The following is a 16,972-nucleotide window of genomic DNA, read 5'->3' on the forward strand; positions in this document are numbered from 1 at the left end:
GCTGACTGAGCCACCTAGGTGCCCTGATACGTTGCTTTTGATGTCTTCTTCATCTTAGTAAAATGAGTGTGCCATCTTCTAGTTGTTCAGGTAAAAACTCTGGAGTCTTCTTGAATTCCTCTGAGTGTAATCCAACCACTTCTTACTACATTCACTTCTTTTATTCTGGCCCAGGCCACAGTCTTCTTGTGACCGAATTATAACAGTCTCCTAATGGTTTCACTACTTCCCTTCAGTGTATTGTAATAAAGAGAGGGGGCAGGTGAGTAATAATATGCCACTCCACTGTTCGAAACCATCCAATGAGTCCCATCATATTCAATGTGAAAGCAACAGTCCTCTGAGGGACCTATAAGGCCTGATGTAATCAGATTCCTCTTATCTTTCTGAATTCCTTGTCCACCACACTCCTGCTTGTATGACCCTTTCCTGTGACACCCGTCTCTTTAAGGTTCATCCAAAAGGCCAAGCATACTCCCGGCTCATGGCATTTAACTTACTAGAACTTCCTGAAATGTTCTTCTTCCAATTATCCACATGGCTCACATCCTCAGATCCTTTAAATTTTGTTTTGAGTGTCACACTTTCTATGAGACTTTCCTTAACCACCATATTTAAATAACTGCACTTCTCTTCCATCACACACACCTATTCTCAAGTATTTCCCTTCTTTGTTTCCGCATTGCACTTATCACAGCTTGAAATACCAACTATTTAACTTCCTTATTGGTTAATGTCTGCTTCCTACCCTTTCCCCAAAATATAAGCTTCATGAGGGTAGGGATTTTCATTGCTCTATACTGAGTACCAAGAATGGAGTCTTCCTAGCACCAAAATATTCATTGAATGAGTAAATGAACTCTTATGATATTTGTGACAGATGACATTCATTCAGCTCTTACCATGAACCAGGCATTGTGCCAAGGAGCTCATTCTTACTATATGACTAGAAAAAACAGAATTGCAAGACAATATCATTCTGGAAACCAAGGAAGGGAAAGTTTCAACCAGTCAAGTTGATTGACAGGACCAATGTTAAAAATGAAGTCAAGTAGATGGATAAGTAAAAATAGGACAGCTAGTTACTGGAAAAGTCACCATTTTCAATAAAACAAGGTGGTGGTGCCAGAGAAGCCAGGCTGGAGTGGGTCAAAGCATAACCAGGAGCTGAAGAATAGGAAATAGTAATCCCAGTTACTGCTTCAACAATTCTGATGGTTTCAGAAAGACAAAAAAAAATATGGTAAGAGGAAATGAGCACAGCTGTCTAGAAAAGACAGTAGTCTAAGAAAGTTCTTGTAGAATGAGGGAGACTTCGACATGATGGTTGGCTGAAGGGGAGGAGCAAGAAAAAAAAGATGATCCCAGAGGAAAAAAGCAGAACAATTATCAAAAATATGCTGGCGAATCTGAAAGAGACTCAATGTCCAGCTAGAATAGCTCTTTGCTGCACACATAATAGGGCTCAATATTTTTTCCCTTTCCATGTTTCTTTAAAGTGGAAAAGAGAAAGGACCTAGGAATAGAGAAACAAGGAGTAATTTATGCATGCTTCATGGTTGCCAAAGATGGTGAATACTGTTGATAATTTTTCAGTTTATCAACTATTAATTGTGATTATTAAAATGTGAAATGTATTATTAGGGAGAACAGGAGAATACCAAGGTGTTTTTTAAGGAAGAGCATTTTTCCATGTATACACATGCATATACACATATGTGCATGTACACATAGATATTCTAAATCTTTCTTAGAACCTAGAGAGATTTTTTAGGTATCTGGGAGCTTTTTTGAGGAAGTTCCAGCCATTCTGGACCCTCTGACACTAGGACCAGGCCTTCTACTTGATGAGTTCACTCCTGGCTGATAGGTAGATGTAGAAGCCCTCATATAGCTACAGACAGACAATTCAGAGTTAATGCTCATTTCTTGTTTAAAGAGTGATCCTGGAATAGAAATAAGGAAATGAAATCTCATGACAGTGTCATCATAAAGTCATCAGCCAGATGGCAGTCCTTGAAATCTAATCCTTAGAGGCTTCTCACAATAATTTGTAATACCACATCTATGAATTCAACAATTCATATCTATTCGCAGAGGTTGAAGGGAAAGAAATGAACTTGCAGAGAGGCCCTCATTTCTGACTTTATATGTTAACATGGACTCTATAAGGAATATGATAAGGAAGACAAAATATTTTCCTACATAGGTCACAGTGACGATCTATATTCTGATCCAAATTGTTAAACTACAGAATTTATTTGAGAAGTAGCCTTTTCTTTTAATCATGAATGGTAGATCAATTCCTTTTAGGCACACATGGCTATTTGTATTTATCTATATGAATTTATTTGAGACAGAGCGAGAGACAGAGAGAGAGAGAGAGACAGAGACAGAGAGACTGAATGTCTGCAAGCAAGGGGAGGAGCAGACGGGAGAGGGAAAATGTAGGGAGAAGAATCTCAAGCTGACTCCACACTGTGCATGGAGCCTGATGCAGGGCTCCATCCTATGACCCTGAGATTGTGAGCTGGGCCAAAACCAAGAGTCAGAGGCTTAACCAACTGAGCCACCCAACGCCCCAGCTCACTTTTGTTTTTGATTATGCCTCAAAACTACAGCCTATCAGTATATAAAGTCAAAGTAAAATTCTTCCAAGTTATAGTTTTTACATGTTATTCAACAATTGGAAACTGCATTGAAGATTTTATTGCTTTAAATAGGCTTCCAAATGTACAGATTTTTTGTATATATTCCTCTATATGACTAAAAATTTCAGGGCAGGCTATATATTAGTGTTCTGCAGGAAAACCTAAACTGTGAGAAATAATGTAATCTGAATGCTTCTGGCAGAGTCCCTTCTACCTAAAAAGTCTTGTTTATAGGTACTTTTTGAATGTGAGATATATCTATAACCCAAATATCAACATTAATAATTTCCCCCTTTAAAATTATAAGGTTAACAATAAAAGTGGAAGTGTTTATACCCTGTGATAGCTGTAGTTTTCAAGACTTTAAATACCAACTCTATAAAGTGAATAAATAAAAGATATAAAGTAGAAACAAGGAAATAAAATGTGAACCCTTTTGTAAAAGAAACACTTTTTATTTATAATAAATTGCTATAAATGTGCCCTAAGTGGCTTAGCTGAACATAGACAAAGATAATCTAGTGCAGGACTGCCAATAAAATTTTTTGTGATGATGGAAATGCTCTATTTTGCACTGTCCAATGGGGAAGTCCCTAGTTACATGTGGCTCTTGAGCACTTAAAGGGTGGCTGATGAGATGGAGAAAAATGAATTTTAACTTTCACTTAATTTTAGTTTACATTTAAATGGCCACCCATGGCTACTGGCTACCCTATTGGATAGTATGAATCTAGATGAAGATGATGATGTAACTTCACTGCTAAGTTTACCCGAGCAAGACACTAGATAAAAAGGTCAAAAGACAAAGAATCATATAAAGAGTTTTCTTGTCCTTTACCCATCAGGCACAAGGTCTGTAAGAATGTAAAATAAGAGCAGTCATAGTCAAGTAGAATATGGTTTGATCTGTAGTTGACACACATAGCATACACAGAATGTGAACTTTGAATATAAAGGTATCATTAGCTAGTAGAGAATCCAGCTCTCCTCAAAACCTTTCACACTGACCAGAACAACTATCAAGCCTCAATGGCCACTGTTTTACGATCCTATGTAAATATATAAATACAACATACATGAATATACGAGCTACGTGAATATACTCTATTTACACAAAGATCTGACTGGTTATCTTTCCAGGAAACTTAATGCTATCCAGCTACTGTATGCCAGTTTACCAGTTTATTATTTTCACCCCCTTTGAGGCAGACATTCTCTATCGGCTGAATCAACCCCAATTACCAACCACTAGAGGTTGTTTTGTTCTGGTCCAAAATTTCCTGGGAAACCCATTGCTTTCCTGATACAAGCACCACCCCTTCTCCTTTTTCTTCCTGCTGGAATGCACATGTTCTGAGGGAGATACCAAGAAGAACGTGGAGACGTCAAGGCTGATAATGCTGAGCCATTGACCCAATGTCAGCCATCTGCCTACCTCCGATCTGCTCATTAAATGAGACAAACAGACTTCTATAAGCTACTGAACGTGGGTTTTCTATTACTTGAAATGGAAAGCAATCCTAATGGATACATTTTTCTCCTGTATTGAGTTATTGGCACACCAGAACACTTGTAGTTAGTTATTGTTCACTTGTTCATTTACCTATTTAATAAAAAATGTGTTGGGGGTAGTTACTAAGTGCAAAGCTTAGTGCAGGGTATTACAGTAGATAAGCAGCCCATGTGAATACCCTCACAGAACCAATATTCTCAGAAGAGACAAAGCAAACACTTAAGGAGTGAGGTAACTCTATAATAGAGGGGGCCTAAAGAATGTGCGCTTAGGGACTGATAGTCAGAAAAGGTTTCCTGAAGGAATTGGCATTTACACTGAGGCCTGGATAATGAATAGAACTCAACCAGGCAAAGAAGAAGGAATAATACATATATATCAGGTCAGGAGGTAGTAGAGAAGATAGAGCATAGCAATGAGTACATGTACAATGAAAATAGCTCAATGTTACTTAAGTATACGTGGGGGGGCCTGGGAGGAGAGACTGAGGAAGAGTAGAAAATCAGGCTATAGTTTTAAGGAAAAGCTAAATCACACAAGACCTCAAAATCATTTAAAGGAGTATGGATTGTCTTAAGAAAATAATGGATAAGCCACTAAAGGCTTTAAAAGTCAGAGGAGAGTGAGCTACATAAATATACTGTATTTAGAAAGATCAGCCTGCATGTCGTGTAGAGAATGGATAGGAAGCAGGAAGACTAGAAAGAGGGACACCAGTTAGGTGAAAGATGTAGTCACTCAAGCAAAACTTGACAGTTGAGGAGGAAGGATAAAGAGAAGTGGCTGGATTTGAAAGCTATTTCAGCACTAAATAGCTTTGGGATAGTCTAGCTATTGGGGTTGTAAAAGGAAGAGTCAAGCATGAGTTTCAATTTGGCAACTGAATGGGTTTTGGTAACATTCACTGGAGAGGGATCATGGGGAGAGAAGCAGGCTGCATCTGGAGCAAAAGGTTTCAAGAGGGCAAAAATGAGTTCAGCCTTGGGCCCATTCAGTTTGAGATTGCGGGAGGGACATTCAAATGGAAATAAGTCAGTAGGATATGTGGGTCTGAAAGTCAAAAGATCATTGTCAGCTGCAAATGGCATAAATGGATAGTCATCAGTGGACTAAAAGGACACAAGTGGATGGATTTTCACAGAGTACACGTGAGAAAAGAATGGGAAGAACTATAGAGGCATGAATCAAAACTAGTTTGGCAAACTTCTGATTCTATATGGGCCAGTGGAAAATGTAATTTGGCTGCTAACATTCTATTTAACTTTACCCATTGGAGACATATCTATATACTTTCCTTAGGTGGTAGATTTTTAGGCACCAAGTCAAAAAATATAAACTGGGAGCCCCTTATCTGAAGAATCCAAGATCTTAAGAAACTGATTAAGAGAAAGCCGCTTAGACATTGGAGGAGCATGGGAATGTGGAGACATGGGACTTCCAGAAAAGGCAGCACAGATGGGATAGACCTCCCACCCCAGCCTTAGTTTTGTACCAGGAACAAGCTTTCTTTTTGGCCCCTTTTTAGCTTACATTCCAGAAACTCACCAAATTCATTTCTGATCTTAATTTGCCTTCCCAAAGAGGCTTCTCTTTGAGAAACAAGCATTTCCCATTGAGATCTAACTATTGAGTCTCTGATAACATTAGCTCACATATGCATAAGTCATCCCAAGCCTAATCTACCTTTATTGAACTCAACAGATACCAGATCTGTATTTGAAACAGAAAATTCAAATCTTGCCACTGAGAGGAGGCAATAACTTTTAGAATTTTTTCCAATTATCACTCCCCTATTCAAGCTTGTCCTTTCCCCACCAGGGTCCATTTGATAGGGCCCCAAACATAACTCCCCAACTTCAGGTTGAATCTTCTTTTCCATGGCCATCTGAACACCCACTGTCTGGAATTCAAGACTAGAGCTGTTCTCTTCCCTCAGTACCACTAGTGTAAATCCAGTTTCCCAGGAGTTTTCACTCTAATCCCTAACTCAATTACAAGATTTACTTGCTTTCTCAATTTCTGTGTATCAGTAGCTCATTATTCCTAAGAGTTTCTGCTCTTGTTTTAAAATCTGTTGTTGTTTTTTTTACCTCCAGCCCCACCTCGATGGAGGCCTTTTCTTCTTAATAAAGGCCACCTAACTGATGTCTTCAGTAATTCATGTCATCTTCTGGAATTTATTTACCTTCACTATGGTCTTCCTCATCACTGTAGAGATACTCATTTTCCCCCTTTTTTGTCAGAACTAAAAATAAGTGCCCAATAATCCTTAATTTACCATAGCATGAACAAGGTAACTACATTTTGAAAAGAGGATCATTATTCAACAAGAATTTACCAGCTCCCCATTATATCACTTGGTTCAGGACCTCAGGATGTGTCAAATAAGAAAGAGGGTCTCTGTCCCTAGGGGGTTTAGACTAATATGAAGGACCAACATTAAACAATTAGTTACATAATTCGTGTTTTTATTTAAAATTAGGATAAATCTGGGCAGCTCCGCTGGCTCAATGGTTTAGTGTGACCTTCAGCCCAGGGCGTGATCCTGGAGACCTGGGATCAAGTCCCACGTCGGGCTCCCTGCATGAGGCCTGCTTTTCCCTCTGCCTGTGTCTCTGCCTCTCTCTGTGTGTCTTTCATGAATAAGTAAGTAAGTAAGTAAATAAATAAATAAATAAATAAATAAATAAATAAAATCTTTTTAAAAATTAGGATAAATGCTTTTAAAAGAAAAGCACAGGGGTTAAAAGAGTGGATAATAAAAGAGTGGACTGAGAATCTCCTTTGAGGAGATAGTGTCTCTAAGAGCTGTTAATTTTCACTGATACAGAAGGGGAAATGAAGTTCTGAGTCATGTTATACTACACAAATTTTCTCATTGAGTATGTGCAGTGAGATACAATGTGGAGTGAGGCACCATGGACAGCTTTATAATCCCAGCATGAAACCCAAAGTGACTTCCTTGTCAGATTAAGAATGGGGCAGCATGTGCCACTGTGGAATAGAACAATATTTCTTTGGATAGAATTTTCAAAATATATTGGTAAGTGGATCTTCTGGCTAAAAATCAGCATTTTGTATTTGTCTAAACTATTAGTTATATCACTACTTTCGCAACTGTGAGCAAATCACTTAATTTCACCAGTATTCAGGTCCCTCATCTTTAAAATTCTAGAGGACTAAGGCAAGCCTGTGAATTTATTTATTTATTTATTTATTTATTTATTTATTTATTTATTTATTTATTTTTAAGCCTGTGGATTTAGATGGCATTTGTCACCTTGGATCCTCCGAAGCTCCAGTTTAGCAGGATTAGGAAAACAAATCTGCATGGTCTACCCAGTGTCACCACCCCATCCATCATTATAGCCAACACTAGTTTTAGAAATAATGTAGTTCATACCTTTTATGGATGCTTGCCCAAGAGGCATTGATGTTCTCTGTTATCATGTGTACTTTTCTGGTATCATCTGCAGAATAATCTCGAAGAAGTTTCAGTGCCAAATCATTTGCAACATCTACATTTATCTGCCATTGGCGGAGGTCTTTGGCCAACTGCTATGGATGCATATGAAAAAGAAAATGAATGTCAGTTTTCTCTGAAATCTTGAGTTGCAGTTTCTTAAAATTTTTCATAAATAGCCTCTGAATCCTCAGGTCAGAACATATCTATATGATGAATTTTAACCTACCGTGTGATTTAGCCAATCATGACTGTATAAACTAACCCACTTATCATGACAAAACTTTTCAAATGCAGCATCTTGAGCAATACTCAGTATTGGGCATTTCAATTTAGTAGCAATTAATTGGAAATCAACTGGGCTTAATTATTTTTCTCATGGGAGAGAACAAACTATAAAAATAAGCTCCCATATAATTATTAAGTGTGGGACACATACCAAAATTTTAACTGAAAAACAAATCTCACGTATTTCTTTCCGTCTTCATTAACTTGTTGAATTGTTTATGTAATTAGTGCCATCTACTGGCATTCAACTACAGCTGCATATAGAAAATATTAAACATCAAAAGAACAGTACTGTTAGTACTGTTATTCTGGTTATGAACTTTTTGGAAGGACCAGTTTATGCACAATACTTTAATAAATATCCTCTTTTAAAATTAGAACAAAATTTCAAATGTAAGAGTTTTGCTATACCAAATGACCTATGCTTTCTTGTTTGCCTTTGACAACTGAGTATTATCCAGTTATGTATTTCATCACTTGACATACCACATATAAAATAAATAAACCAATAATAGGTTTATCTGGAAGCATAATTAACCACTGCTCTAAGTGCACAGAGGAAGCTTCTAAGCATTCAGTTGCTAAGATGGTTATATCAAACCCAACATAGTGGGTTAATCTACTGAGAAAGGGACAGAGGAATAGGAATAGGCAATTCAAACAAGAGAAAGAATAAAAGATTTCTATTTTAAAAATTAACTTTAAATAATAAAAACAGAGTATTAAATCAAGATGGCACAAACTGACACCAATTACATTAATAAAAAAACACAACCTAAAGCCGGAAGGGCTGTGGTAAAACTAGCATATCCATGTACTACTGCTGGGAACAGTATCTATGAGGACAAGCTGGCAATAGACATCAAGTGACATACAAATGCTTACTCCCACTGACCTAGCAATTGTACTCTTGGCATTTTCTTCTAATAAAATATTTAAAAGAAGAGAAATATATTACAGGAATAAAGAGCTTCATTAACTAACATTGCATAAAAAATGAGAAAATTGCAATGTTTAATGAGAGGACATTATAACGCATCAACCCGATGGTCTAATGTGCAGTAAATGTGCACCAAAATCCCGAGTAACAAACAAAACACAATTTCTATCTATACTGTATTTCTTTAATCTGTAAGTCATGAACCAGAGGAGGAATACAGGAAACTGCAATGAATTGATGTTTCTGAAGAGTAGTCATTTTTGTTTTAATATTTGTTCTTTCATGTTGGTATGATGTTTATATAATAAAAGTCAAACAATAGTAATTTTAGCATAGTTCCAGTATGTTTGGGTGGACTCCTATTCCTTGAAAATGTAAAATGTATATATAATCTGGCATTTCTCAGTTAACTAGAACATTCTCTTCTAGAATCAAAACAGATAATTGCATTTATTGCATATAACAAATAGAGCCAAATAACCAAACTAGTACCAAGCATCTAAAGCCAATATCACTAACTTTTTCTATGAAAGGAAAAAGGGAGAATTTTTAAAGGTACAGAGAATAGTTGCTGCAGTACGATGCAATTAAAATTTATCCTTATGGAATGTTGGCCTTTCCTTATATACTCATTTTATCAAGCCCCATGGCTCCTACTTTCTACTTTTGATCCTTACACTATTCAAAAACCATTTGGGGGTGAAACATACCCCCTGAAAGCTTTCCCTTTCTAGAAATATCCTAAGGTACAAAATTACCTTTCCCTCCCTTCCCTTCCTTACTTAAGCCAAACCTACACTGTTAAAATAATATGTACTGTAATTGGCCTTTATTATCCATAAGATGGTATTTGCATTTTTAAAGAAGAGTTTATTATTCATCAACTTTTCGATCTCTCATTGGTAGCATAAGAATGCACGAAACTGAGACCTATAACTTTTTTTTAGTGTTTTTTAATTTTTTGTATATATTTTTTATTGGAGTTCGATTTGCCAACATATAGCATAACACTCAGTGACGAGACCTATAACTTGGTTACCTTTTTCCAAGTTAATTCTTTTTAAGAGATACTGTTTTCTATTAAAGTATGATAAAGCAACATTAGAACTCATATACATATATATACATATAAATGTAACATAAAATATAAGCTAAAAATTTATTTTTTTTAAAGATTTTATTTATTTATTCATGAGAGACAGAGAGAGGGAGAGGGAAAAGCATACTCCCTGAAGAGCCAGGAGCCCAATGTGGGGCTTGATCTTAGTACCTTGAGGTCATTATCCAAGCTGAAGACAGATGCTTAGCCAACTGAGCTACCCAGGTACCCTAAACTAAAATTCTAATATATGCAATTAAAATAACTTATTTTACCTAAGAAAGATAAATAATCTTGGAAGCCACCCCTCACTCATGGGTTGCTATTTGAAAAGTCTAGAGGAAAAAGGATACACTCTTTGGTTCTAATCTACACTTCACAAAATAATACCCAGAAGTTTAAGTTGAAAAGTATAATAGAATTTTCCAAAATCTGGAAAGAAATATCAAGCTAAAGCTAGAGACTTCATAGTAAATAGGTAAAAGAGTGAGGCTTGGTTTTTTTATAATTTTTTTTTATTTATTTACGATAGTCATACAGAGAGAGAGAGAGAGAGAGAGAGGCAGAGACACAGGCAGAGGGAGAAGCAGGCTCCATGCACCGGGAGCCTGACGTGGGATTCGATCCCGGGTCTCCAGGATCGCGCCCTGGGCCAAAGGCAGGCGCCAAACCGCTGCGCCACCCAGGGATCCCGAGGCTTGGTTTTAAATCAGAGCTTTCTGAGAAACTTTGATTTGTTTTTTTAAACAAAACAAAACAAAAACCACAAGCCATATTTTTTTCTTCAAATTTGTATTCACAATGAAATTGAGATTTTTATACCTAAGGAAATCTTGACTGAGCCCTAGCCCTCACTGCATACTGCCCAGATTTAAGAAGGATGTAGGATTAAAAAGAAGAAAATCCCACTGGCCTTGATTGAGCAACACTGACAGGGCAAAGGCCCTTATCTCAACTCTAAGGTTCTCAACAACAGCATTCTTGTCTCCCTTCGTAAAGACATTCACCCCAACAGACTGTTTCCCTTCCTCCTAAGGTACTATGTTGAGCAACTTGGACTTTAAACAAGTGTCTTTCAGACTACAAACAATGACCTTAACCAGTTTTGCCTACTACTGTGAAAACTCCAGACCACAGAAGGAGTGTAAATTCAAAAATACAGTAGAATTCACACACATTCCTTTTTATTTCCAGATTCCATTTACAATGGTATATGCTACAGGGAATTGTTTGTATGGTGATCACAGTGTGTGAAGAAATTTAAAATACTGTGAACACTAGCCTATAAAAAAAGATTATTTTTGTGGGTGCATACATATGTGTGTGTTTTCTATGAAGAATATAAAATGCTAAATCCCCAAAAGATTGTGTCCCCAACCAGGAAAGAAATATTTTATGTTCAAAACTAATATGGTGCTGCTGTTAGTACATGCTTGGTATTTTATACTTTACTTTAGGCAGAAAAATGACTGTTGACTATGAGACAACCTGAATTAATTTCAAAAACTTTGAGTATTAAATTTTTTTCATTTTAATGTTGGTCTTCCTTATTTTTTATTTGCAAGAATTCTTTTTTAGGGATATTGACCCTGTGTGGGAGAAAACAAGGGAGGAAAAGAGGGAGTCGTTCAAAGTTTGGGCCTGCTGTATTTGAATCCCAGCTTGATCACTTCCTAGTTGTGTGACAAATGGGAAAGTTAATGTCTTCTCTGTGCCTTGATTTTCTCCTTTCTCAAATGGGTGTAGTAATAGCATCTACCTTGAAAGGCTATCATGAGGGTTAATTTAGAAAATCCAGGGAATAGATTTAGAATGGTGCCTGGCCCATTCAAAGCATTCAATAAATACTAGCTTTACTAATAAAGCTTTATAATTCCTTTTTTCTATTACTACTACTACTGCTGCTACTACTACTATTTTGAATGAACCACACTATATTCACCAAAGGGTAAGCTTGTACTGAAGGCAAAGCAAGGGACTCATTATTTTATAGACATTGTCTATAATGCTGTAGCTCTAAAAGTCTCCCTTTAATTCAGGAGATACATGTGAATACATAGACCTATAGTTAAAAATTTAAGGTTGAGTGCTGTTGAAATTTTCTTATAAATGTGTTTTGGGATAGTCACCTACAAATGAAATTACCATTTGTTCCAGGTGAGCTAGAGTTTAACATTTTTAATGACTGTGACTCAAAGGAGTTTCATGAAGGCAACACAGAGAAATGAAAAGGCATCTTCCCAGGAAGTCTTGTTTGGCCATTGTTTTGCTGTTTGATCTTATGAAAGTCATTAACCTTCGGAGTCCCAGTTTTGTTGTGTGAAAAATAGGATGGAGGTGCTTATTCTGCTTAAGCCTCAGGTTTGTCATGAGGCCAAACTGAAAACAAAACTGCTTGGGAAATTATAAAGTAGGATCCTAATATATTCATGGACAAAAGGTTCTACATATTGGGTTTCTCTCAATTTGCCTAAGATACCATATTGGCATACATGAACTAAGAAATTCATTTTTTTTTAAATCTAGTTCTGTGAACTAACAGTGAAGAGCTTCTTAGGTTTTAGACCTGTTCTCTGGTGATCTTCTACTCTACTCAGTATTGCAGATGAACTGACCCCCTCCAGGGTTGACAATGTCCCAGGATTTCTTGCTAGTTGGCTTCTAGATGAGTTAGGCCAGTGAGAGGTCATGGAAGAGTGAGAGGAAAGGGGCCACTCAAGTATAATTTCCCCTTCTCTCCATGTGGGCAGAGCCTTCCTTGTGTCTCCATTTCCTAAGGGGCAGCCCTTTTCTTTGTAGTGTCAGGACCCACTGTGCAGCCCCCATGATGCTTGAGTCAGCACCAGATGTTTCTGGTTTCTGGACTTTGGTAACCCTTGTTGGACCTCCCACCCTGGAGGTGGCCAGTAGCTTTCTGATATTGCCAAACTCCTGTCTGCCCTACTGTCTCCTATTGGGTTCCTCAGTTCCTCCATTAGCCATGGAAGCAGTATTACATTTCCTCTGAAATATCTAGGGTGGTTTCCAGCCAAAATCCTGATGACCCATACTAGAGGAAATCTCACAGCAAATGACCCTGCCTACAATGACACAGTGTAATGTAACAAGCATACATTTTATTAAACAGAGATGACATCTTTCATCCTTCTCTTCCATCTCAGAGGAAGAGGTGACTCTTGCGCTATGGGAAGCTGATTCCTCCATCAAGACTCTCATCTATTCTGGGATCTGGAATCTTTCTCCGTGTACTTTTTGTGTCTTTTCAGTCTCTTGTCTCTCTGCAGGGTCTTTTTCCACAGCCTTCAAAATGAGTCCTCCCACCCCACCCCCAGCCCTTCATCTTTATTTTTTATTTTTTAAAAGATTTTATTTATTTATTCATGAGAGACACAGAGAGAGGGAGAGGCAGAGACATAGGCAGAGGGAGAAGCAGGCTCCATGCAGGGAGCCCGATGTGGGACTCGATCCTGGGACTCCAGGACCATGCCCTGGGCCGAAGGCAGGCACTAAACTGCTGAGCCATCCAGGGATTCCCCGCCCCTCATCTTTAAACAGCAAGAACAAAACCTGTTCTCTATCATTAGCTTTCCTTTCATAATGAAGTTCCTTAGAAGGCCAACATTCATTCGTCTCCTCAACCTGATTACATTCCTGCCACTCTACAACTCATCAGAATCAGGCTTTTGCCAACACCACCCCACTAAAACTATTCTGACCTATCACTGCTATAAATTGGATTAGCAGTCCCAATCCTTTACGCTACCCCATACCCATGCCCTTTGCTATTTAACTTTTAATTTCCTGGTACAGAAGGCCGAGTTGAGTTTCTGGTCCTTGACAGTGAGCCTGGCCTTATGACTTGCTTTGCCTAACCCTAATGGGGGTGTTTATAGAACTGCTCCCAGCAGAGGCTTGGAATGTGCTCCTGCAATGGGACTAGCCCTTCGTGGTTTTGGCTACCGCCAAAAGATAAACATGCCCTGGGCTACATGCTCATCCCCAGAGAAGGAAGAGTGACAAGCGGAGGGGAGCCACCCCATTTGACCTGCAGCATGAGGCAGTGCCACCCCAGCCAAGCTGTCACCTCGTGAAAAAAATAAATGCTTATTGTGTGCCGCTGACATTCTGAAGTGTGCTGGTATGCAGAATGTTTGTGAAAAGAGTTAACTGATGTAGTCACCAGTGGCCAGAGTCTGTGGAAAGTCTTAGGTTCTCATTTAATTTCTTTGCAGCAACTAGTGCTACTGGTTAGTCTCTTCTTGAGGGTCTGTCCTTTCCTAGCCCCCTCTCTTTGGGCAGCCTCTATAATCTCTTATGGTTTAAGTTGTTCTTTTCCTATATTTCTCTTACATGTTGATGTTCTCCAGAGTTCTGTCCTTAGCCCAGTCTTCTCCATCTGCAGTGTAACTGGCACTTCACTGGAAGAGGAGGCACGGAGCACACCCAAAGAGGGGGTGTATCACAATTTTCCCTTAGCCAAGTCGTCTACCTCCATTGCCACTGCCTTAACTTAGGCTCTCATCATTTCTTGCTTGGATTCTCCAACAATGTTTTTATGGGCTCCTTTCCTCCATCTCAAACCAGCCCTTCCATCATCAAACAGTTGCTGAAGTGGTATTTTTGAAATGTAAATAGAACCATATCACTCCTCTGTAAAACCTTTCAATGGCTCCCTATTACCTACAAGACAAAGTCCAAACCTCTCTCCATAGATTACGAGGCTCTCCTTTAGAGGACCCTCACCTACACATATACTTTCATCTTTTATTATCCTCTTTCCTTTTCCTTTCCTCTGACCCAATCCCATAATTGCCCACACGATAATACAAAACCTCTGAGAAGTTAAGTGACTTGTTGAAGGTGACAAAGCTAATCAGTGAAAGAGGCATCACAAAAATGCAAGTTTCTTGACTCCAATATTCAGAGTTCAATCTAGTTAAAGAAGATATGCTTCCATATAAATTAATTTAAGGCAAATTATTTGGCTTATTATAATTGAATACCGAAGAATATAAAATAGTCTCCTTGATGATTATAGCATGATTGGAAAATTATTGTGTATAATAAAGTAAGACATTGCCAAAGACAGAAAGCAGAAAAAAATACAGATTTGGTTTATTAAAAAAATCACTAAACAATTTAGTCCTAAGTATGAATTAATGTTCTATAAATCTCTATTGGGAAAAAGAAACACTCTTTCTTGCTTGTGTGAATTAAAATGACCTATAAAACCTCTTTATGGATTTATAATAGAAATGTTAAAATATCTGTAAGGAAGCTATTTCAAAAGTAAAGCCTCTCACCATTAACTTCAAGATTCATCTATTAAACCTCTGACATTACCAAACAACTCTGTTTCAGAAGGTAACACTCTATACAGGGGATACTATTTAAGAAAATGGCCCTCATTTTCCAGCTTACTGGAAATGATTAATCTTTTCAATAGCTTTGAGGACTACATACCAAAGTTGTTACTTTTTTGTCCTTTCAACAATGACTACAAGCTGAGAGCAGGCTAGTAAATGTGTTATCGGCCAACCCATTAGAGTTCCATTATTTTCTGTCTTACATGGCTTCATGTAATGAATTTTCATAATTAAACTAATGGCATACAATTTATTTTCCTCCCTCTTTACTTTCAGGCCCCATTTCTCTTCCAGCTTCTTTGGAATAAGTTTTATACAAAAAAGAAGGGAGGAGAGCCCTCCAAGTACTTCATTACCTTAATTTCATTATGACATTTTAGAAAGCATTCTCTTTATCTGGGCTCTGTCTTTAATTTGCTGACTTTATTAAAAGGCTTAAGTAGTGTTGCAATTAAGAAATCACCCAGCTACCCCAGGCATCTAAGAGAAGTCTGGTTGAGAGGGTATGGAAATGGTTGGGTGGAAATGACTCCAGAGAGAATGCCAGGGGACAGATCCCCAGAAAGTGGCATTTTTCTTGGCTATTTTTCAAACCCCATGAGCCTACTGTGTAGAATACATTATTGTCCACAAACATTCTGTGCATCTTCATGCCATCTGCACCCCCATTGTACTTTCTTTATGACATCACTTGAATCAGGGAGGGCTATGTAACTGATTATGGTTACTTGTCACTTACAGGCCTAAGGTCTCTGAACTGATGGCATTATTCATGTTCCCTGCCTCTTCAATCATCCAAGTATATATATATATCAAGACTCAGCTATTATCAGCCTTGGTCCCTGAGTAAATAAGCTAAGTAGAACCTTCTTGTGAATCTCCAATGGACTCGTAACATTAGTAAAATACAAACTTTGTGTTAAACCTCTAGATTTGAAGGTTGTTACTGTGGTATAATTTAGACTATCCTGACAGATAAAGCTAGTCAGCTATGACCCTATCTCGGGAGGGGCAACTCTATCATCTCCAAATAGTTTGGGGCCAGGGCCAGGGATAGAATAAGCTAGTATAATGACCCATACAGAATAGGTTCTGTTGCTAATATATGATGAGAAACTACATTTCTAAAGCAGTATATAAACTTGAAGAGACAAGAAAAGATCTGCAGTCTTCATGATATGCAGATACATCTTTTGAAAGCAACTTCGAGATATAATTCATGTAGCATAAAATCTATCCATTTTAAATGTATATTTTAGTGGTTTTTAGTAGATTCAAAAAAGCCATCACCACAATCTAATTTTTTAAAGATTTATTTATTTGCTATATTAGGGGGAGGGCAAGGCACAGAGGAAGAGAAAGAGAGTTTCAAGTAGACTCCCTGCTGTGCAGGGAGACAACATGGGGCTGGACTCATGACCCTGAGATCACGACTCAGGCCAAAATTAAGAGCCAGATGCTCAACTGACTGAGCTACCCAGGCACCCCCACAATCTAATTATGGAACATTTTCTTCAAACCCAAAAGAAATCCTGTACCATTAACAGTCCCTTTCCATCGTCCATTCTTTCCCTCCCCTAGCCTTTACTAGATACTTCATACAAATGGACTCATGAAACATGTGGTCTTCTGTGATTGGCTTCTTTCATCCA

The 16,972-nt window shown here is 37.9% G+C and overlaps 1 protein-coding gene across 6 annotated transcripts in view; it reads right to left on the reverse strand.

The window, feature by feature from the left end:
- DMD (dystrophin) overlaps nt 1-16,972 on the reverse strand; it is a 2,039,779-nt gene that overhangs the window by 508,235 nt on the left and 1,514,572 nt on the right. For 4 of the 6 annotated variants that reach the window (XM_055339022.1, XM_055339019.1, XM_055339017.1 and 1 more), the window contains one exon: nt 7,568-7,722. In XM_055339022.1, coding sequence (XP_055194997.1) covers nt 7,568-7,722 — 155 coding nt within the window. The remainder of the gene's footprint in view (nt 1-7,567; nt 7,723-16,972) is intronic. The other 2 variants (XM_055339018.1, XM_055339021.1) reach the window with 1 other exon arrangement.

This window comes from Nyctereutes procyonoides, unplaced genomic scaffold, assembly GCF_905146905.1.
Source record: "Nyctereutes procyonoides isolate TBG_1078 unplaced genomic scaffold, NYPRO_anot_genome, whole genome shotgun sequence".
NCBI lineage: Eukaryota > Metazoa > Chordata > Mammalia > Carnivora > Canidae > Nyctereutes > Nyctereutes procyonoides.